The sequence below is a fragment of the Panthera leo genome, chromosome E1 (genome assembly GCF_018350215.1).
Source record: "Panthera leo isolate Ple1 chromosome E1, P.leo_Ple1_pat1.1, whole genome shotgun sequence".
In the NCBI taxonomy this organism is placed as follows: Eukaryota; Metazoa; Chordata; class Mammalia; order Carnivora; family Felidae; genus Panthera; species Panthera leo.
Window position 1 is genome coordinate 55,224,422 of NC_056692.1, and position 21,394 is coordinate 55,245,815.

The following is a 21,394-nucleotide window of genomic DNA, read 5'->3' on the forward strand; positions in this document are numbered from 1 at the left end:
AGCAATCTGGTGCTGTCCCCGGAGCTCCACTGAAACTGCTCTCTGCAAGGTCACCACAGACTTCTGTGCTGAATCCAGTGTGCTTCCCAGTTTCTCACCCCTTTGAATTCCCTCCTTGTGACTTTGGGCTGTTGACTCTAGCCTGTCCTTGATCCCACTGCCATTTTTTGTTTCCTCCTCAGACCTTCCCTTAAATGTTCCTTGCATCGTGCTTTAGATCCTTTTATCATTCCGTTGTCTCTCCTGGGATGATTTCACCTACTTCTATTACCATTGATTAGCTAACGATTCTCAAATAATGTGTTTCTAACCTAGATCTTGTTCTCAGCTTCCAACCTATAAATCCAATTGACCTCTGAACATCTCCACTTGGATGTCCCAGAGGCACCCCAAACTCAGCAAATCTCAATTAAAATTCCCCACTTCACCTTCCCTCTTTGAGTTCTTAGTTCACTGAATGGCACACCAATACAACTGTTGTTCCTCCAAGCCAGAAAGCCAGGGAGCCTCCTTGACTCCTGGCTCTTCTTCTCCCTGGCCCCTCCCCCTGCAATGGATCTCTGAGTCTTGTCGATTCCATTTTCCAAATGTCTAGCAAAGGTAGCTACTTCTCTTTAACCTATGTCTGGTCTCTGGGCTAGTCTACATTTGCTGAGCTTCCAGCTGATCCTCTGTGGGGAAGAAGAAGCTTAAGGCCCTACTAGACGTAAGACAGGCCAAGGAAGGCAGATTGATCAGGGGAAACAGGGGAAGCCCGAATTCAAATCAGCTTACGCCAAGGCGACTGCGATAGCCTCTTGTTTTTTTGCTGTTGTTACAGTAAGGTATGTCCCTCTTGTGTCTGAATATGTGAATGGATCAGAGTCACCTAGAGTACTGTTTTTTGTTTGTTGGTATTTTTAAGTAGGCTTCATGTCCAGTGCAGAACCCAATGCATGGCTTGAGGTCGCGACCCTGAGATCAAGACCTGAGCTGAGATCAAGAGTTGGACGCTTAACTGACTGAACCACCCAGGTGCCCCTTTTTTTGTTTTTTGTTTTGTTTTGTTTTGTTTTGTTTTGTTTTGTTTTGTTTTGTTTTGTTTTAAGCAAGCTCTATGCCCAACGTGGGGCTTGAACTCATGTCCCTGAGATCAAGAGTTGCATGCTCTCTAACAACTGAACCAGCCGGGTGCCCCTAGGGTACTGGTTTAATGCATTTTCTCAGAAAAATAAAATAAAATAAATGCATACTCTCAGGCAGTGTAGCTCTGGAACCCCCCCCCCCTTTTTTTTGAGAAGCTTCCCTGGTGATTCTTCACACACTGACCTGAGAACCACAAGCCATTCTAAAATAAAAACAAAATAAAATAAGTTTCTGCCACTCCTTGGTTCAGTGGCAATCCTCTGCCTTATGGTGTAAAGTCCAAAAGTCTTATAAGACCTACAAAGCCCTTTGAAAGCTAATCCATGCTGACCATTCTAGCTTTCTCATCATTTCCTCCCGGAAAGTCTCTGCTTCGGTCATATTGAATTACCCAGGGTTCCTAAATGTGCGCTCTCTACCAACTCTAATACCACTGTAGGTATTCAAAGACTCACTGAATGAGTAAATATATTAAAGCTATCACTATGTGTAGGGTCCTATGCTAGGCATTGGGAAAAGTCCCTCACTGAACTAACTTATAATCAGTCGGGGGGTGGGGGTGGGGGTGGGGGGAGTTGGTGGTGGGTAGGAAATACACAAGAAGTGAAAGGGGAAGAGAATCAACTGCTGTGTGTTAGGCACTGAGGGGGGCTTTAATAATATTAGCTCATTTTCTCCTTACACACACTTACAAAAAAGGTGTGGTATTTATTTGCTACTGAGGGTCAAAGAGTTAGGTAACTTGCCCAATATCAGACAGTTGGCAAGTAGCGTTGATTGAGCTTCTATGGCATGCTTGGGAAAGAACATGCTGGGTGTTATGCCAAGTACTATAGAGAAAGAAAGAGAGATGCTATCCTTGGTCTGCTGAACCCAGGTCTTCTGTTGCCATTACATACCTTCCCAACCTTGTAAAACTGCAGAACCATCAAAGAGGAATAGGTCATGTTAAACTTACCCTTATTAATATATGAGGGCCTCCGATAATCAAATGACTGTTTAGTCCTTAGCTTTTGGGCGACAGGTGTATCTTACCACATCCTTCTTTTCCAAAGTTACGCTAAATTACAAAATCACCTTCAGGCGAAGGAGGAGCTCCTTTAAAAAGTAGTTAAGCATATTCAAATGTGTGAGCAATATATATTCCAATGGCAGACTGGGATTGTGTGAGCTGAACCGAGGGGATCTACTGAAGTTATATACTGAGAATCTCTTTCCAATTTCCAAGGCGGGGGGTGGGGGGGAAGGAATGTGAAAAGATAGAAATTTCCCAAAATAAAGTTTCTCCCTTCATCGTGTTTATAGGGGTGGGAAGGAGATGGCTGTGCACTGGAAAAGGGTGCTTTAGAATAAGAAAGTAGAAGGGGTAGTAAATACAGAAAAGAAGAGCAATGGCAGATGTTAATGGAGTGATTATAACCTAGGGATTCTGTGCTAAGTTCTAGATCTTCAGGAAACCTCTATTATTATTATTATTATCCCCATTTTACAGATGAAGAAGAAAATGAGACGTAGAAAGTTTGGGCAACTTGATCACCCAGCTTGAAGTGGTAGAGCCAGAATCCTTTTGAACTTGGGCTTTCTGGCTCAGAGCCCAGTGCATAGTTAATGCAGGACCATATAACAGATCCCTATAGAAGGAAGAGAAAAAAACACGCAGAAAAAAATCCTGGAGTAGTGCCAGGAGCACCAGTTAAGTTGTTTTGACTTAAATTTTTGTTTGGTTGTGTCCCGGCAGAATAAAATTTCCATGAAAGCAGAGACCTGTGTGCCTTGTTGGCAGTTTTATCCCCAACACCTTGCTTGCTCAGCTCCTGGGTCCTAAAGGATAAGAGAAGAAGAGAGGGAGGAGGAAGCTGTGTGGTGAGTGTTTTCACCATTAGTGGTTGAGTAGGAACTTGGTCAAGAAAGCCCTCTCCAGAAATCGAATTAAACATCAATAATTTGTGTAAGAGGGTAAGAAGAGGGTGACCTCAGGGTCAGCTGCCAAAGAAAAAGCACTATTCCTACAAGGGGTGGGAAAGCAAGAATCACAGAGAGTCTTGTTTGAGCTTTAAGTCTTTGCCAAAAACACCGAGAAACACATCACTGAATTTATAACAGACAACCAAAGTGTGTACTTTATACCATCAAATTTCCTTCACATTCTAACAAAGGTTAGTTGAGTACTTGAGCTATCTCTGTGAACACTGAATGTTTAATGCCTAAATACTGCAGGAAATCTGGAGGCAGAATGGTGATATTATAGAAAACTTCCAGCTTTCTATCTTTGCGTCATGGCAAAGATGGGACTCAAGATAGTGCCAACAGTCAAAGCCAAGAACCTGCTATATTACACTTTAAATGTGTCAGCTGGGGTATAACTGTAGGGAAATATTGTCCCACTTCATAATACCATACATCACTGTTTAGTAATGTACATATTACACAAACATAACTTAGAGGATGGCCCTATAAGCTTTTTGAGGGCACGTATCACTGCTGTTCAACTTTGTAATCTCAGCAAGTAACAAAGTCCTGATAGCCAGGGATCAATAAATATTTACTGACTTATTGATGCAATAGTAACGTAATACTTGTCATGAGAACACCAAAAATGCCTAAATTGGGCATCCTGAATGCAGCTTCTACACTGGAATTTCCTCTAATCCCATTAACACTCCAGTTCTACTTCTCTGTCCGTTACTGGATTCAAGCAGGGTCCAGTGACTTGAGGCTGTTTGTTTCATAAAATGAACAGAAACAAGGTGAACAAAGCTTGTATTTCACAGTCATGCCAAATATAGATAATTTGTGTACCCTTCAAGCTCCTGTTTGTGATTGATCACTCTCAGCCTGAGGTGGAGAAGATAACTGGAAGCTGGAAGGATGGTTCTCAAAGGGTGGTCCCCTGGGCGACAACATTACCTTCACTAGTGAATTTGGTAGAAATGCAAATACCTAGGGCCCACCCTAGACCTACTGAATTAGAAGCTCTGGAGATACAGCCCAGGAGTCAGTGGTTTAACAAGCTCTCTAGATAATTCTGAAGTTTGTTGAAGTTTGCTGAAGCTGTGGTTGAGAGCCACAGAGTCAGAGCAACTTACACTCCTCCAATATTAAATTTGTCACATTCGTAATTTTATTTCTCAACTTGAAGTCTTATGTGGCCTGATATACATTACTAGGGCTAGAAAGCAGGTGTTTTCATAAATATAGCCTTATTCATGTATTTGAATATAAACAGTATATGTATACATGTATGTATTTAAAAGATTTAAAAAATTTTTTTAAGTTGATTTATTTATTTTGAGATAGAGACAGAGAAAGAGAGAGAATGAGCAGGGGAGGGGCAGAGCCAGAGGGAGAGACAGGAATGCCAAGCAGGCTCTGCACTGACAGTGCAGAGCCCAATGCGGGGCTCGAACTCACAGACCCATGAGATTATGACCTGAACTGAAATCAAGAGTCACATGTTCAACCAACTGAGCCACCCAGATGCCCCTTAAGATTTTATCTCTATTTTTTAATTTTTTATTTTATTTCATTTTTAATTATTATTTTTTCTTTTTTTGTAATTTAACTTTATTTTTTATTTTTTTAAATTTACATCCAAATTAGTTAGTATATATTGAAGCAATGATTTCAGGAGTAGATTCCTTAATGCCCCTTACCCATTTAGCCCATCCACCCTCCCACAACCCCTCCAGCAACCCTCAGTTTGTTCTCCATATTTATGAGTCTCTTTTGTTTTGTCCTTCTCCCTGTTTTTATATTATTTTTGTTTCCCTTCCCTTATGTTCATCTGTTTTGTCTCTTAAAGTCCTCATATGAGTGAAGTCATATGATTTTTGTCTTTCTCTGACTAATTTCATTTAGCATAATACCCTCCAGTTCCATCCATGTAGTTGCAAATGGCAAGATTTCATTCTTTTTGATTGCCGAGTAATACTCCAGTGTGTGTGTGTGTGTGTGTGTGTGTGTGTGTGTGTGTGTGTGTGTGTCCATTCATCCATCTATGGACATTTGGGCTCTTTCCATACTTTGGCCATTGTTGTAATTATTATTTTTTTAATGTTTATTTATTTTTCAGAGACAGACAGAGTGTGAGCAGGGGAGGGGTAGAGAGAGAGGGAGACACAGAATTCAAAGCAGGCTCCAGGCTCCGAGCTGTCAGCCCAGAGCCCAATGTGGGGCTAGAACTCACAAACTGTAAGATCATGACCTGAGCCAAAGTCAGATGCTTAACTGACTGAGCCACTCCGGCGCCCCTATTTTTATTTTTTAAATGTTTATTTATCTTGGGGCGCCTGGGTGGCGCAGTCGGTTAAGCGTCCGACTTCAGCCAGGTCACGATCTCGCGGTCCGTGAGTTCGAGCCCCGCGTCAGGCTCTGGGCTGATGGCTCGGAGCCTGGAGCCTGTTTCCGATTCTGTGTCTCCCTCTCTCTCTACCCCTCCCCCGTTCATGCTCTGTCTTTCTCTGTCCCAAAAATAAATATAAAAAAAACGTTGAAAAAAAAAATTAAAAAAAAAATAATAAAAAAATGTTTATTTATCTTGAGAGAGAGAGAGAGAGAACAAGCAGGGGAGGGGCAGAGATAGAGACAGAAAATCCCAAGCAAGGTCTGCACTGTCATCGCAGAGCCTGACACAGGGCTCAATCCCACAAACCATGAGATCATGACCTGAGCTGAAATCAAGAGTCAAATGCTTAGGGGCACCTGGGTGGCTAGGTCTGTAAGCATCTGACTTTGGCTCAGGTCATGATCTCACTGTTTATGAGTTCGAGCCCCACATCAGGCTCTGTGCTGACAACTGAGAGCCTGGAGTCTGCTTCGGATTCTGTATCTCCCTCTCTTTCTGCTTCTCTCCCACCTGTGCTTTCTCTCTCTCTCAAAAATAAATAAACATTAAAAGAATTAAAACAAGAGTCAAGTGCTTAACCAAATGAGCCACCCAGGTGCCTCAGGATTTTATTTTTAAATAATCTCTACATCCAACATGGGTCTCGAACTCATGACCCTGAGTTAAAGAGTCATGTGTTCCACTGACTGAGCCAGCCAGGACCCCTCTTTGCTAGTCTTTTTGTTTTCCTACATAAATATCGATAGATACTTTTACTTTTTTACAAAATTTTCCTGAGTTTTAGCTTAAAAAATTTTTGCTACAGTTACCTTTTAATGATTGCATAAGCTTTTTCATACTGTGAGACATTTAAATTACTTCCTTTTGGGGGGATCATTATTCAAAATGTACTTCTTGATTATTTCCTGGAATTACAATTATGGGTACAAAAAACGTGAACATTTTAAAATTCTTGACTTTTCCATGTTTTTCATAGTTCTTTGAAATAGCTGAATAATCCCATTGCTATTATATTTTCTTAGCTATTCCTCTATGTGTGAACATATATACCAGTAATTCATTGTTTTTAAAATTGTATTTATTTAAGTAATATCTACTCCCAACGAGGGGCTCAAACTCACAACCACAAGATGAAGAGTCGCATGCTCTTCCAATTGAGCCAGCCAGGCACCTCTACACCAGCAACCCTTAACAGAGGTGATTTTGTCCCCTAGGGGACATTGGGAATATAATATCTAGAGACATTTTTGGTCCTCACAATGGATGAGGGCTGTTATTGGCATCTAGTGGGTAGAAGCTGGGGATTCCGCTAAACATCCAGCAATGCAGAAGACAGCTCTCACAACATAGATTTTGTGGCCCCAAATGTCAATAGCCTGGAGCTCGAGAAATCTTTGTTTTTGTATTATATATAGCACATACCAAAATTCATATACCTCTTTTGTTTTGGAATTATTTGAAATCAATTTTCAAGAGAGGACTTGCAGGGTCAAAGGGCACAAATATTGATAGGTCTCTTGATAATAGATGTCTACCTTGTTTTCCAAAATAGTTATGTCTCTTGAAATGATTATGTATTTCTTTCTCTGCAGGCTAGGGAGCATTATATGCCTCCGCTTAGTACTTTACTACATAGGTCACATCTCTAGCACAATTCTGGCTTGATCTGAGAATGATTCTTAGTTTGACTTTGGAGTGACTGAAAGTGATTTCTGGTTTGACTGTTGTGCAATATATATGTTTTGTTTTAGGAGGTTTTTATTTAATTCCAGAAATATTTTTATTTATTTATTTACTTACTTATTTGAGAGGGAGAGAGAGAGAGAGAGAGAGGGAGAGGGAGAGAGAGAGAACATGTGAACACAGGGGAGAGGCAGAGAGAGAGAGAGGAAGAGAGAGAAAATCTTTTTTTTTTTAATTGTTTTGTTTATTTATTTTTGACAGAGACAGAGACAGAATGCGAGTGGGTTAGGGGCAGAGAGAGAGGGAGACACAGAAGCAGAAACAGGCTCCAGGCTCTGAGCTGTCAGTACAGAGCCTGACGCAGGGCTCGAACTCACGAGCTGTGAGATCATGACCTGAGCCGAAGTCGGACGCTCAACTGACTGAGTCACCCAGGCACCCCAAATCTTTTTTTTTTAATGTTTATTTATTTTTAAGACAGAGAGAGACAGGACATGAGCGGAGGAGGGGGAGAGAGAGAGGGAGACTCAGAATCTGAAGCAGGCTCCAGGCTCTGAGCTGTTGGCACAGAACCTGATGCGGGGCTTGAACTGACGAGCTGTGAGATCATGACCTGGGTCGAAGTCGGACGCCCAACCAACTGAACCATCCAGGCGCCCTGAGAGAGAAAATCTGAAGCAGGCTTCATATTCAGCATGGAGCCCAATGCAGGGCTTGATCTTATGACCATGAGATCATGACCTGAGTCAAAATCAAGAGGCAGACACTTAACAGACTGAGCCCCCCAGGCACCCCTGATTCCAGAAATATTTTACTATCTTTCTCAGGTTCTGATATACCTCAGGTTGAAGTGTCTCTTGCATATTTCAAGACTCTTCAGAATAGATACAGGAATTCTAGAGTTCAACCAACCAATATAGGGAGAGGAAGAGCCTATGGAGAGCAAAGAAGACAAAAAGATTTGCATGCTGGTTATTTAATTTGTTTTTCCAAAAGTATTCCTTTGGGATTATATGTAAGAAAAGGAGGATACATAAACTATGTAATTGAAACCTCATTCTTGGAAGTATACTGAGAAGGATTAGAAGGAAGAAAAAGGTCCATACATACAATAATAATAGCTCCATTGGTTGTAGTTTTCTTAGGGGGGAAAAAAAGTAGGGCACCTGGGTGGCACAGTCAGTCAAATGTCCAACTCTTGTTTTGGCTCAGGTCATGATCTCAGGATTTGTGAAATTGAGCCCCACTCTATGTGCTAACAGTGTGGAGCCTGCTTGGGATTCTCGCTCTCCCTCTCTTTCTCTCTGTCCCTCCCCCGCCCCAAATAAATAAATAAACATTTTTTTAAAAAGTGGTTTTGAATGATTGTGTAAAGTTGCTGGTGCATAGTGCACTTAGACTAAAAAATGTTTCCAATACTTTTTCCCCGTATTACCTAGCCCTAGGTCAGACAATTTCACTACTTTTATTATCTTCAAATGACAGCCTTTCTTTTTGAGATTTTTTTATTTTTATTTTTAAGTAATCTCTACATCCAACATGGGGCTTGAACTTACAACTCTGAGGTCAAGAGTTGCATGCTCTACTGAGTGAGCCAGCCAGGTGCCCTTTCAAGTGACAGTCTTAAAATATCAAGAAACTGTAGTACTAAAATTCTCTAAGGTCTTTTGTCATTCAAATTATTTTTTTCCTCAGATCTCCTTTTGAAAGGGTTGATTTCCTTTTTGATCTTTCATCCTATTATTTTTTTTTCTTCTGCTAATCCTGTTCCCCAGAATAATTTTCTCTGAAAGAAATTAGGCATCTGTGTTGGGTTTTGTGCTGACAGCTCAGAGCCTGGAGCCTGCTTTGGATTCTGTATCTCCCTCTCTCTCTGCGTCTCTGTTGCTTGTGCTCTCTCTCTCTCAAAAATAAACATTTAAAAAAAAATGGGTGCACCTGGGTGGTTCAATTAGTTGAGGGTCCGACTTTGGCTCAGGTCATGATCTTGCAGTTTGTGGGTTTGAGCCCCACATCGGGCTCTGTGCTGACAGCTCAGAGCCTGGAGCCTGCTTTGGATTCTGCGTCTCCCTGTCTCTCTGCCCCTCCCCAGCTTGTGCTCTGTCCCTCTCTCTCTCTCTCTCTCTCTGAAAATTAAACATTTTTTAAAAATTAAAAAAAAAAGAAGGAAATTAAGCATGTTTTCTATCATTGTTTTACTAAGTGTGGCTTTAACTTCTGCTGCTGGAAGAATTTTGAATAGCCAGAGAAGATATAATAACCAGTTTTTAAAAACTGATCTGCTACTAAATGTTTAATTTTAAACATTACAATGTTTTTAATATTTATTTTTGAGAGAGAGAGAGGCAGGCAGAGAGATGGGGGACAAAGGATGCAAAGAGGGCTCTGTGCTGACAGCACAGAGTCTGATGCAGGGCTCGAACCCAGGAACTGTGAAATCATGACCTGAGCTGAAGTTGGATGCTTAACTAAGTCACCCAGATACCCCAAGTTTAGAAAAAAAATTAAATGTTTAATTTATTAAAAATTTTTAAAGTTTATTTATTTTGGATGAGAGAGAGAGATAGAAAGAGAGAGAGAGAGCAGGGGAGGGGCAGAGAGAGGTAGAAAGAGAATCCCAAGCAGGCTCTGCACTGATACAGTGCGTGAAATCACAAACCGTGAGATCATGAGCTGAGTTGAAATCAAGAGTTGGGTGCTAAACCGACAGAGCCACCCAGGTGCCCCACGATTTTTATTTTTAAGTATTTCTATAACCCAGCATGGGGCTCAAACTTACAACCCCCAGATCAAGAGTCACATGCTCCCATGACTGAGCCAGCCATGCACCCCCATTTTTAATTTTTTAAAAAACTTTGTTTTAGGGGCACCTGGGTGGCTCATTCAGTTAAGTGACTCAGGTCATGATCTCACAGTTCATGGGATTGAGCCCTGCGTCCAGCTATGTGCTGACAGTGGAGAGCCTGATTGGGATTTGATTCTCTTCCTCTCTCTCTCTACCCCTGCTCCATACATGCGTTCTCTCTCTTTCTCTCTGTCAAAATAAATAAATAAACAAACATTAAACAAGATTTTATTTTTCTTACTGTTTTTCTAGAGAGACAGCACGCCCATGTGCATGCATGAGAGTGGGAGAGGGTCAGAAGAAGAGGGAGAGGGAGAGAGAGACAGAGAGAGACAGAGAGAGAGAGAGAGAGAGAGAGAGAGAGAGAATCCCAAGCAGGCTTCATGCCCAGCATGGAGCCCAATGGGACTTGATCCCACAACTGTGAGATTGTGACCTCAGCCCAAATTAAGAGTTGGACCCTTAACCAACTGAGCCACCCAGGCACCTCTAAAATATTTTATTTATTTATTTATTTATTTATTTAAAAATATTTATTTATTTTTAATGTTTATTTATTTTGAGAGAGGTAGAGAGACAGAGTGCAAGCGTGAAAGGGGCAGAGAGAGAGGGAGAGGGAGACACAGAATTTGAAGCATGCTGCAGGCTCTGAGCTGTCAGCACAGAGCCCGACACGGGGCTCAAACTCACGAACTGTGAGATCATGACCTGAGCTGAAGTCCAGTGCTTAACTGACTGAGCCACCCAGGCACCCCTAAAAGGTTTATTTGTTTTTGAGAGACAGAGAGAGAGAGAGAGAGAGAGAGAGGAAATGTGAGTGGAGGAGGGGCAGAGAGAGAGAGAGAGAGGGAGACACAGGATTTAAAGCTGGCTCCAGGCTCTGAGCTGTCAGCACAGAGCCCAACACAGGGCTCGAACTCACAAACTGTGAGATCATGATCTGAGCCTAAGTTGGACACTCAACCAACTGAGCCACCCAGGTGCCCCAGGAGATTTTTTTTTTTAAGTAATCTCTACACTCAATGTGATCAAGGGTCGCATGCTCTCCTGAGTCAGCCAGGCAACCCCCGAATGTTTATTTTACTTTCAGAAAATAGCAGCAGCCTCTTTTTACTCCCTGGAAAATGGACATGAATGCATTCCTCATACTTCATAGTCATACCACTGGTGTTAGAAACACCTCAGATGATTACCACTTCACACCTGTCAGAATGGCTAACATTAACAACTCAGGCAACAACAGATGTTGGCGAGGATGCGGAGAAAGAGGGACTCTTTCGCACTGCTGGTGGGAATGCAAGCTGGTGCAGCCACTCTGGAAAACAGTATGGAGGTTCCTCAAAAAATTAAAAATAGAACTACCCTATGATCCACCAATTGCATTGCTAGGTATTTATCCAAAGGATACAGGTGTGCTGTTTCAACGGGGAACATGCACCCCAATGTTTATAGCAGCACTATCAACAATAGCCAAAGCCTGGACGGAGCCCAAATGCCCATCAACAGATGAATGGATAAAGAAGATGTGGTATATATATATACAATGGAGTATTAGTCGGCAATCAAAAATAATGAAATCTCGCCATTTACGACAACGTGGATGGAACTAGAGTGTATTGTGCTAAGTGAAATTAGAGAAAGACAAATATCACATGACTTCATTCATATGTGGAATTCAAGATGCAAAACAGATGAACAGAAGGGAAGTAAAAATGCTATAAAAACAGGGAGGGAGACAAAACATAAGAGACTCTTAAATATAGAGAACTGAGGGTTACTGCAGGGGTTGTGGGTGGGGGAATGGGCTAAATGGGCAGGTGGCATTAAGGAAGACACTTGGGATTAGCACTGGGGTTTGTATGTAGGGGATGAATCACTGGATTCTACTCCTTAAATCATTATTGCACTATATGCTAACTAACTTGGATGTAAATTAAAATAATAATAATCAAAAAAAGAAAAGAAACAGATCAGTGAAACTGAAACATTTGGAACATTGTAGGAAGACATAGTTGGTAGGACAGTGTGGAATTTTTTTGCAAAACTAAATTAAATTTCATCCTCTGGATGGCTGTCTTCAGAGACAAGGATCTGGATTAAATTTTGATAGCCCCGAGATTTTTCTTCCTTGCCCAACAGTCTGTATCTCAAAAGAACAAACTATTGGGGAGACGGGATTTTCCTAACCACTCCGTCGCCTTTTTTTTTTTTTTTTTTAAACCAATTCAGACAGGCCGTTCAGCACCTCAGGGAAAGGAGCATCTTGAAATTATGTCTTGTTTTCAGATCAAATTTCTTTTCTAAATAAAAGCAGCTACATTTGCAGGCAGAATTTCCTACGACTTATCTTTAAATTTCCAATTATCTTCAATTTGCTCAAAAAGTTTATTTGGAAATTTAGAAGCATTCCTATTTTCTTCCCTGTACGTGTATGTACTTGTGAATATGACATTTACAACAAACGACTCCTTTAAATTATTGGAGCACTTTTGAGTTTTCCATAACAAATGCTGGGATTCCCTGATTTGAGTGTCCCTTCCTGCTTTTCTTTGGTGAGATAACAAACCAGTATTTGTATTTAATTAAGCAAGCCCAGCTGTCTCCATTTCACAGTTGTTCCCAGCTGCAACAATTCTGTCCACGTGCCTTTTGAGCGTTTCGGGGTGGGAGTGGTGGCGACCGCCTTCGTACACAGCCCAGAGGCCCGACGGGGCTTGGACACGGCCTGGACACCATTCAGCGAAGCAGTTGCGACTTGCAGACCCACAAGGGAGAGAATTGCCAGAGTCTGGAAACACCGCGCACTCGCTCGCTGGCTCCCAGACCAGGCCCTGCACTCGCCCCAGCCCGCGCACGCGCAGCCGCACTGCCGCTGCTCCCGCCGTCTCGGGGGGGCCTTTTCCCTGCCCGGCGCGGGGCTGTCCGCGGCGGCGCCTGATCCGGCTGGAAGATAACTGGGTTGACAGGCTGCCCTTGCGCTGTTTTCCCTGACGTGTTGTCGCCGGCAAGGAAGGGACGACACGTTTAGAGTGCGGCAGAAGGAGGATCGTGGCGGAGAGGAGAGGCCCCTACCTGGGGGGTGGGGGGTTGGGGCCTGTAGGCAGCGCAGGAGGCGCTCGGGAGGGGTCTTCTCTCGCAGCCGGTTGTGAGCGGGAGGCCTGAGCTGGGAGGTTTAGCGGCTGTGGAAATTCTTGGTGGCTGAAGCGGAGCGCTATGGAGGAACTCGACGGCGAGCCGACGGTCACTGTAAGGGCGCCTGCAAAAGTGTTGCCTTCGCTGTCCGAGGAGTGTGTCTGCTTCGTCACTGCAGGCTCCCTCGACGCTCCTTTCCCCTTCCCTCAGCTCAGTTGCCACAATTCGGAGGTCCCATTAGCCAGGTGCTTGTGTTTGGGTCGTGGTGTTCGCTAGGTGTCTACTCTTTCGTGTACTCAGAAATGCCTGGCTCGGAGGGCCTCACTCCGTCCCTCACCCTGTCTTGTCTTCCTCGCCTTCCCATCCCATTTTTGCCTAGCTTCTCCCGTTGGGCTAGTGCTCTAGTGAGCGGGCTCGGACCAAGTAGAGCAGTTGGGGCTTCTTTTCGTCCGCCGAGCTCAGCTTCACATCGCGACACCGTGAGCTCGGCTTCTGCTTCGTGTGCCGTACTGGCCCGAGGTTTGCTGAAAGTACATATTCTCCCCGGAGACTTCTTGTCTTTATTGCCGTTTGCTTCCACTTCTGTCTGGACTTTGGCGAGAGCATATGTCGAATGTGAATGATCTATGATGTCCATGAAGAGATTCATGGGCTTTAGGTCGCAGACACCTACCGTTCCCTCTGCCTGGGATCCTCTCTTTTTCTCTATTAGGTTTCTCTCCTCGTTTTTCAAATGCAAGAACCTGCATCCTCTTTCTCAGGAAAGCCTTCCCTTCCCTCCCTGGCTAGGTAAAATATGTTTGTCCATCATTGGCTTGTTCTGCCCCTCTTAGCTGTTGGTAAGCTGTAAGCTTCACTAAACTGCGGGTTGCCTGATCTTGTATCTTTGCTTTTTATTTTTTTTAATTTTTTTTTCAATGTTTTTTATTTATTTTTGGGACAGAGAGAGACAGAGCATGAACGGGGGAGGGGCAGAGAGAGAGAGGGAGACACAGAATCGGAAACAGGCTCCAGGCTCCGAGCCATCAGCCCAGAGCCTGACGCGGGGCTCGAACTCACGGACCGAGAGATCGTGACCTGGCTGAAGTCGGACGCTTAACCGACTGCGCCACCCAGGCGCCCCTCTTTGCTTTTTAGAAAGTCGAAATGTGCCTCCAGTTTTGAGCTAAAGCCATCAGATTGCAAAGCAGTGTCTGAGAAAACCGAAAATTAAAGATGGGGGTCCTCTCAAAGCTAACTGGACAAAATGAGACCTGAGATCTTAAATAGCAGTTAACATGGGTTGTAACTCCAAAAAGTTTACTGCTGTAGAGTATTAAAATTTGAAGATCTATATAAAGTACTTGAAATATTTTATATCTATCGGGAGGGACTATGTCAGTGTCCGCAGGAAGAAAAATTAGAATATCAGAGTTGCTGAAACTTCTACTTTTTTTTTCCTCCCTCAATGGAACTTTTTCTTTCTTCCTTTCTTTCAGCTTTTTTTTTTTTTTAAGTTTATTTATTTATTTTGAGAGAGACAGAGTACAAGTGGGGGAGGAGCAGAGAGAGATGGAGACAGAGGATCCGAAGCGGGCTCTATGCTGACTGCAGAGAGCCTGATGCAGGGCTTGAAGTCATGAACCCAACCGTGAGATCATGACCTGAGCTGAAGTTGGATGCTTAACTGACTGAGCTGTCCAGGTGCCCCTCTTTCAACCTTTTTTTTTTTTTTTTTTTTTTTTAAATGTTTATTTAAGTTTGAGAGACAAAGAGCTTCAGCATGAGTCGGGGAGAGGCAGAGAGCAAAGGAGGCAGAGGATCCAAAACAGGCTTTGCATTGACAGCAGAGAGCCTGATGCGGGGCTCGTACTTCAGAACCGTGAGATCATGACCTGAGCTGGAATCAGATGCTTAACTGATTGAGCTGCTTAGGCGCCTCTTTTCAGTTATTTTAGAGAGAGCAAGCAGGGGAGAGGGGGAGAGAGAGAAAGAGAATCTCAAACAGTCTCCACACTCAGTGTGGAACCCGATGTGGGCTCAGTCTCATGACCCCGGGATCATGACCTGAGCCAAAATCAAAAGTTGGATACAACCGACTCAGCCACCCAGGTGTCCCATTTACTTATCATTAAGGCCTGTGAAGGCCAGTTAGTAATCACATTTAAAGATGTTTATGTATAGATTCAAAGTAGAGGGTAGAATAATCTTTTAGTTCTTTTTCTAGACCAGTGGTTTTATCCTTTTGTTTCAAAGATACTTAAGAAATGTAAGTTTTGGTTTTTGTTGCCTTTTTTATTTTCTTCTAAGACAAATATCTAGAAGTAGAATTGCTGTGTTATAGGGTAGATTCATATTTAGCTAAAATAAACTCATTTCTTCAAATACCATTTTTGCACCAGCAACATGTGGGTTCCAGTTGTTCCACATCCTCATCAACTCTTTGTATGGTCAGTCTTTTTACTTATTTATTTGTTTCTTTGTTTATTTAAAAATTACATTTATTTTTGAGAGAGAGAAAGAGAGAGAGAGGGACAGAGCAAGAGCTGGGGAGGGGCAGAGAGACAGGGAGGCACAGAATCCGAAGCAGGCTCCAGGCTCTGAGCTGTCAGCAAAGAGCCCAATGTGGGGCTTGAACTCATAAACGATCATGACCTGAGCCAAAGTCGGATGTTTAATTGAGTACCCAGGCGCCCCTGTGTGGTCAATCTTTTTAAATTTTAGCCATTGCCATTCTGGTGGGTATATAGTGGGACCTCATGATTGCTTTGATTTGTATTTCCCTAATGATGACAGATATTGAGCATCTTTTTATATGCTTATACGTGAGTCATCTGTATATCTTCGGTGAAGTGGCAGTTAAAATTTTTTGCCCATTTTGTTATTGGGTTATTTTTATTAATGAATTGTAAGAGTTCTTTATATATTCTAGATATCAAATATGTGTTTTGCAAATATTTTCTCCCAGCCTGTGGCTTGTCTTTCCATTTTCTTAACAGTGTCTTTTGAGGAGCAAAAGTTTAATGTTGACGAAGCCCCAATTTATAAATTGTTTTGTAGTTTGTACTTTTTTGTCCTCTCTTTGCTTACTTTAAGATCAAAAGGTTTTCTACTGTGCTTTTCAGGTTTTACAGATTTTGCTCTACATTTGTTTCTAACTTTTATTTTGTCTATGATGTCAGGTTTATTTTCTCTGCATGTGGGTACCCATTTGCCTCAGCAGCACTGTGTATAACGTTTCCCCCTTGCTTTGCCCACTCATCCATTAAGAGTCTACTAAAACATCCTCTTTTGTGTTTTTCTCTGCTTTGGCATTTCTCCACTTTTTTTTTTTTTTTTTTTTTTTTTTTTTTACTGCCTGTTTATTGGACTTCCTCAGTAGACTGCTAGCATTTGGAGGACAGAAATTGTATTACACATTGTATTCCTAGAGCCCAGTACAGAAAAAGGCTTACTAAACATTGCTTAGTTGTTGAATGACTGCATTACTTCTTCCTAAGAACTGAGTGCATTTGTCTTGATACCAAATTTATCGTCTGCCAAAAATATTTATGGAGTGCCAATTTTGTGCCACGTTCTCTTCTAGGCAGTGAATGAGAATCCCGGAGTCCTTTGCCCTTGTGAGCTTTTATCTATTTACAGGGAGAGGCAATAACCATGTAGGAGAGTCATTTCAGGCACTGAGAAATGCTGTTGCAGTCAGGTGAGAGTTGATGGTGGCTTGGATTAGACTGGTAGACGCGGTAAGTGGTTGGATTCAGGCTTCTTTAAGAGCAGAACAGGATTTACTGATAGATTGGACAAAGGCGGTAAGGGAAAGAGAAGAATCACAGATCAGTCCTAACAATTGGGGAAGGCTTTGCTCCTCCAGTGGGGGGAGAATTGGAGATGAGCATCAAGAGTCCTTTATTGGTTCTTATGTTATGGATATAGCTCTATACCTAGGTTAGGTAACCTATAAAAGTGTGGATTAGGTAGTTGGATGTATGAAGCTGAGACTCAAAGGGATTGGTCTGAGTCAGAAAAATTGAGAGTCCTCATCTAAGAGATGGCACAGAAGCCATGGGATTGGAGGGCTCCTTTTAGTAACAAACACTTCAATTTCTTTATTTTTTTAAATCCCCTTTTTCTGAACTGCAGATCACTAAATTATAGTATAGTAATTGATTGTTAAGTGGCAGGCTGGGTTGAGGTGCCCGACAAAGCTCACTTGCTTATTCGGACTTGAACAGATTGGTTTGATCTCAACCACACTCAGCTGTATACATAGAGTAGCACTTAACTTTCATGAACATTGATTTCTAGGGTTATACTTGCAAATCAGTTGAAAGCAAAGCTTTTAGTAAAAATAAGTTTCTTTGGCTTTTTTTTTACTAGTTGATTCCAGGAGTGAATTCCAAGAAGAAGCAAATGTGTTTTGACTGGGGTCCAGGAGAGATGCTGGTGTGTGAAACCTCCTTCAACAAAAAAGGTAGATTTTTTTTTTTTTCTTCCAGATTATCCATCTTGGCACATTTGGTTGTTTTCTTCTCTCAGATTTGACTGAGGCAAGAAACAGTTAAACTTATTTTGTACCATTTTCACTTTTGAAACTTTAGCTATTTAAGTTTTTCATTAACTTATGAGGCCTGGCAGATGTTGAGTCCAGGGAAAAAAATTAATCTTCCAGGTGTTAAAGGTTTCTCTTATTTATTATTATTATTATGTAATATATTTAAGTAATCTCTACAACATACGTGGGGCTTGAACTCAACCCTGAGATCAGAAGTAGCATGTTCTACCCACTGAGTCAGCCATGCACCCTGAAATGTTTCCTGTGTATTTAAAAACTTGAAGTTTTTTTTCCCCTTCTTGTCCAGAATCACTTAAATTCCCTTTACAGCAGCCCCTTTATTGTGAAACTGCAGATTTATGAAGACTTTGAAGTCCTTACCTTTTATTATTGTGAACTTAATCGAATTCTGTAGGCTGTTGATAAAAGCACAGAGGATTTGGAGAGTGAAATGGCTCTTCCTTATTCTCTAAGTTCCATCAGGTTTTGGACATGGATCGATCTTTCTTTCTCTCTCTCTCTCTCTCTCTCTCTCTCTCTCTCTTTCTCTCTTTTTTTTTTCCTCCCTGAGAGAGCATGAGCCAGGAGGGGCAGAGAGAGAGGGAGACAGAGATGTCAAGCAGATTCAGCACCACCAGCGCAGAGCCCCACGTGGGGCTTGAACCCACGAACTATGAGATCATGACTTGAGCCAAGATCAGTTCAACACTCAACCAATTGAGCTACCCAGGCACCCTGGATCTTCTCTCTCTCTCTCTTTCTTTTTTTTTGGATATTCTCTTTCTGATATAGACTTCTCTAGTAAGATAAAACTAAATTTTGACATTTGATTTTGCTTTCTTCTTTTCAAGACGAGTCTTGGGAAATGCTGAAGATATTTTTGTGCAGGTCTTTGACAGGTTATTCAAATGTGGAGGCTTTCTTTTATTATAGAGAGGAGATGGAGCTAATGAAAGTCTTAAAATTTTGGCAAATCATGTGCAGTTCATGCAGATTTATTTATTTATTTATTTGTTTATTTAATTAATTTATGGGAGAGTTCGAGTGCGCAAGGGGAAGAGAGAGAGGGACAGAGAGAATGTGGAACCCAGCGCAGGGCACCAACTATGAGATCGTGCCCTGAGCTAAACTTGGATGCTTAACCAACTGAGCCAGCGAGGCACCCTGATTTTATTTATTTTTTAAGTTTATTTATTTATTTTGAGAAAGAGCACTTGCGTGCAAGCGGGGGAGGGGCAGAGAGCGAGGGGGACAGAGGATTTGAAGCAGTCTCTGTGCTAACAGAGAGCCTAATATGGGGCTCAAACTCGTGGACTGTGAGATCACGACTTATGCCAGAGTCGGGCACTTAACTGACTGAGCCACCCAGCACCCCTGGTTTGTTTGTTTTTTTTTTTTTAAAGTAGGTTCCATGCTAAGTGTGGAGCTCAGTGTGGGGCTTGAACTCATGACTCTGAGATCAAGACCTGAGCTGACATCAAGAGTCAGACACTTAACTGACTGAGCCACCCAGGTGCTCTGGTTGTTTTTTTAATATGGAACCTTCACGAATTTGCATGTCATCCTTGCGCATGGGTCATGCTAATCTTCTCTGTATTGTTTGAACTTTATGTGCTGCTGAAGTGAGCACAGTTCGTGCAATTTTTAAGTGATGTAGTTTTTCTTGATTTTGTAGTTAAGAATTGTCCCTGATGTTGCTAACTATTTCTGGGATATTTTGGTATTAAAGATTTCAAGGTTGGCAGAGCTATAGAAGCTGCCAAAGGGACAGTTGCTCAGAGGAGAACCTTCTTTGAATATGTCTGTCCTCTTTTCATACTTAATGGGAAGGCTTGTCAACATTTGATAGTTTGTCCTCAATTGTTGAAAACGTGAGGTTGTTTACATCTCTTGCAATCTCATCAGAGATGAGCCATTGAACATCATCATAGCTTGTCTGAGAAGCTGTTGCATAAGAAATTTCCACAAATTGGTTGTTTATATTTTATCATTATAGAGCCTTTTTATCACTGTTGCAAAATAGTTCAGTTAACTTTTGATTCTTTGCTTTAGGAGTAATGGCAGTACAAAGTGATAAAGAAATATTTACTTGAATTTGAGGTTATGTAAAATTTTGTCTGTAGATTTATCATATTTTTTGAGTTATATTTAGGCTAATATAACGTGAGTTTAATTTTTTTAGTATATTTCAACTGATGGAGGCAAAAGTTAGTTCCAAAATAAGCCAGTGAGAGGGGACCTGGCTGGCTCAGTCAGTAGAGCATGTGACTCTCGATATCAGGGTTGTGAGTTCAAACCCCATTTTGGGCCTAGAGCTTACTTTATTTTTTTAAACATTTTATTTTTAAGTAATCTCCATACCCAGTATGGGGCTTGAACTCAGCCCCAAGATCAGGAGTTGCACGCTCCACTGACTGAGCCAGCCAGGCACTCCAGGCCTAGAAGTTACATTAACAAAATAAATAAGCCAGTCAGTTGAGGAGTAAAGTCTGAAAGTAAACATGTATATTAAATAATTGATGTGTGGATAATTGATAAATAATTCATACTTTAAAAAATGAAATCTAGCAAAGTAGCTGAAGCTGTTGTAATTAGATAACTCAATTTAAAAATTTTAGAGTCGTTAGAGTAATGGTGATCGATGTTAAATTTTTCCTGTTTCAGAAAAATCAGAGACTGTGCCAGGCTGCCCCTTTATCTATATCATCCGAAAGGATATAGATGTTTACTCTCAGATTTTGAGAAAACTCTTCAATGAATCCCATGGAATCTTTGTGGGCCTCCAGAGAATTGAAGAAGAATTGACTGGAAAATCCAGAAAAGCTCAGTAAGTAGGCTGCTGGTAGGTACTGCATTCCACAACTAAAGCGTGAAAGCCAAATGAACTGCCTCATCCTTTTGCATGATGGATGGAGTGCCTGGAGAAATAAGGGGCTCCTGGTTCTATTTTGAGGCTTCTATCCTGGGCAGTGGAGGTAGGTAGGGATGAAATGTCTTTCAGGGACTGTGCAAATGGCTGTTGATCGATTTGGTGGCTTGATAAACTTTTTGTTTGTTTATATTCCTGTTTCATTTACCCTGCAAAGAAGAAAATTTAGGCCTTAAATAAGCACCTGAAAATCACTGAAAGAAGTCCCACTGTGGGAAGATTTTGGAATTATCTTACTATAAAAATGAGTTTAAAAAAGTAGTTTTGTTGTATCTTTAAAGAATTGTACTCAGGGCATTTTTGGTAAGAGACCAGAAAACTATTATACTGTATATAGACTAGGGTTGTTTGAAGTGTGGTTCATGAGATAACTGCATCAATATCAGATACTTGTTAATGGCAGATTTCTGGGCCCCACCTCAGATCATAAAAATTAAAGTTTCTTGGGGTGGATCCTCAAATCTAAAATCTCCAGGTGAGTCTTAAGCACCATGGAGTGCCTTTATGTTAGTTTTTTATCAGTGTCCATAAATACAGTTAGAGCATGGGCAGTGTTGGTATTTGTATTGGGGGAAAAAAGTTTTTCCTTCCTGTTGTGTGTCTCCTTTGTTACACACTACTGCCATATTCATTTCTTTGTTTTTTTGTTTGTTTGTTTTAGATGTTTATTTTAGAGAGAGTGCATGCAAGTGGAGGAGGAGCAGAGAGAGAGGGAGACAGGATCTGAAATGGAGTCCTCGGTCCATTTGGACAGTAGAGAGCCCGATATATGGCTCGAACTCATGAACTGTGACGACATGACCT

At 41.8% G+C, this 21,394-nt stretch overlaps 1 protein-coding gene and 1 pseudogene across 3 annotated transcripts in view; one reads left to right on the top strand and one right to left on the bottom strand.

Moving 5' to 3' along the window:
• NUP85 (nucleoporin 85) overlaps positions 1-21,394 on the top strand; it is a 70,587-nt gene that overhangs the window by 20,481 nt on the left and 28,712 nt on the right. The window contains exons 1-4 of one of the 3 annotated variants that reach the window (XM_042915960.1): positions 13,230-13,244; positions 16,696-16,812; positions 17,487-17,580; positions 20,326-20,488. In XM_042915960.1, the coding sequence (XP_042771894.1) occupies positions 17,520-17,580; positions 20,326-20,488 (224 nt within the window). In that variant the 5' untranslated portion in view covers positions 13,230-13,244; positions 16,696-16,812; positions 17,487-17,519. Of the gene's footprint in view, positions 1-2,863; positions 2,989-12,945; positions 13,245-16,695; positions 16,813-17,486; positions 17,581-20,325; positions 20,489-21,394 lie in introns of those variants that run through there. The other 2 variants (XM_042915959.1, XM_042915958.1) reach the window with 2 other exon arrangements.
• LOC122207417 lies at positions 19,191-19,291 on the bottom strand (annotated as a pseudogene).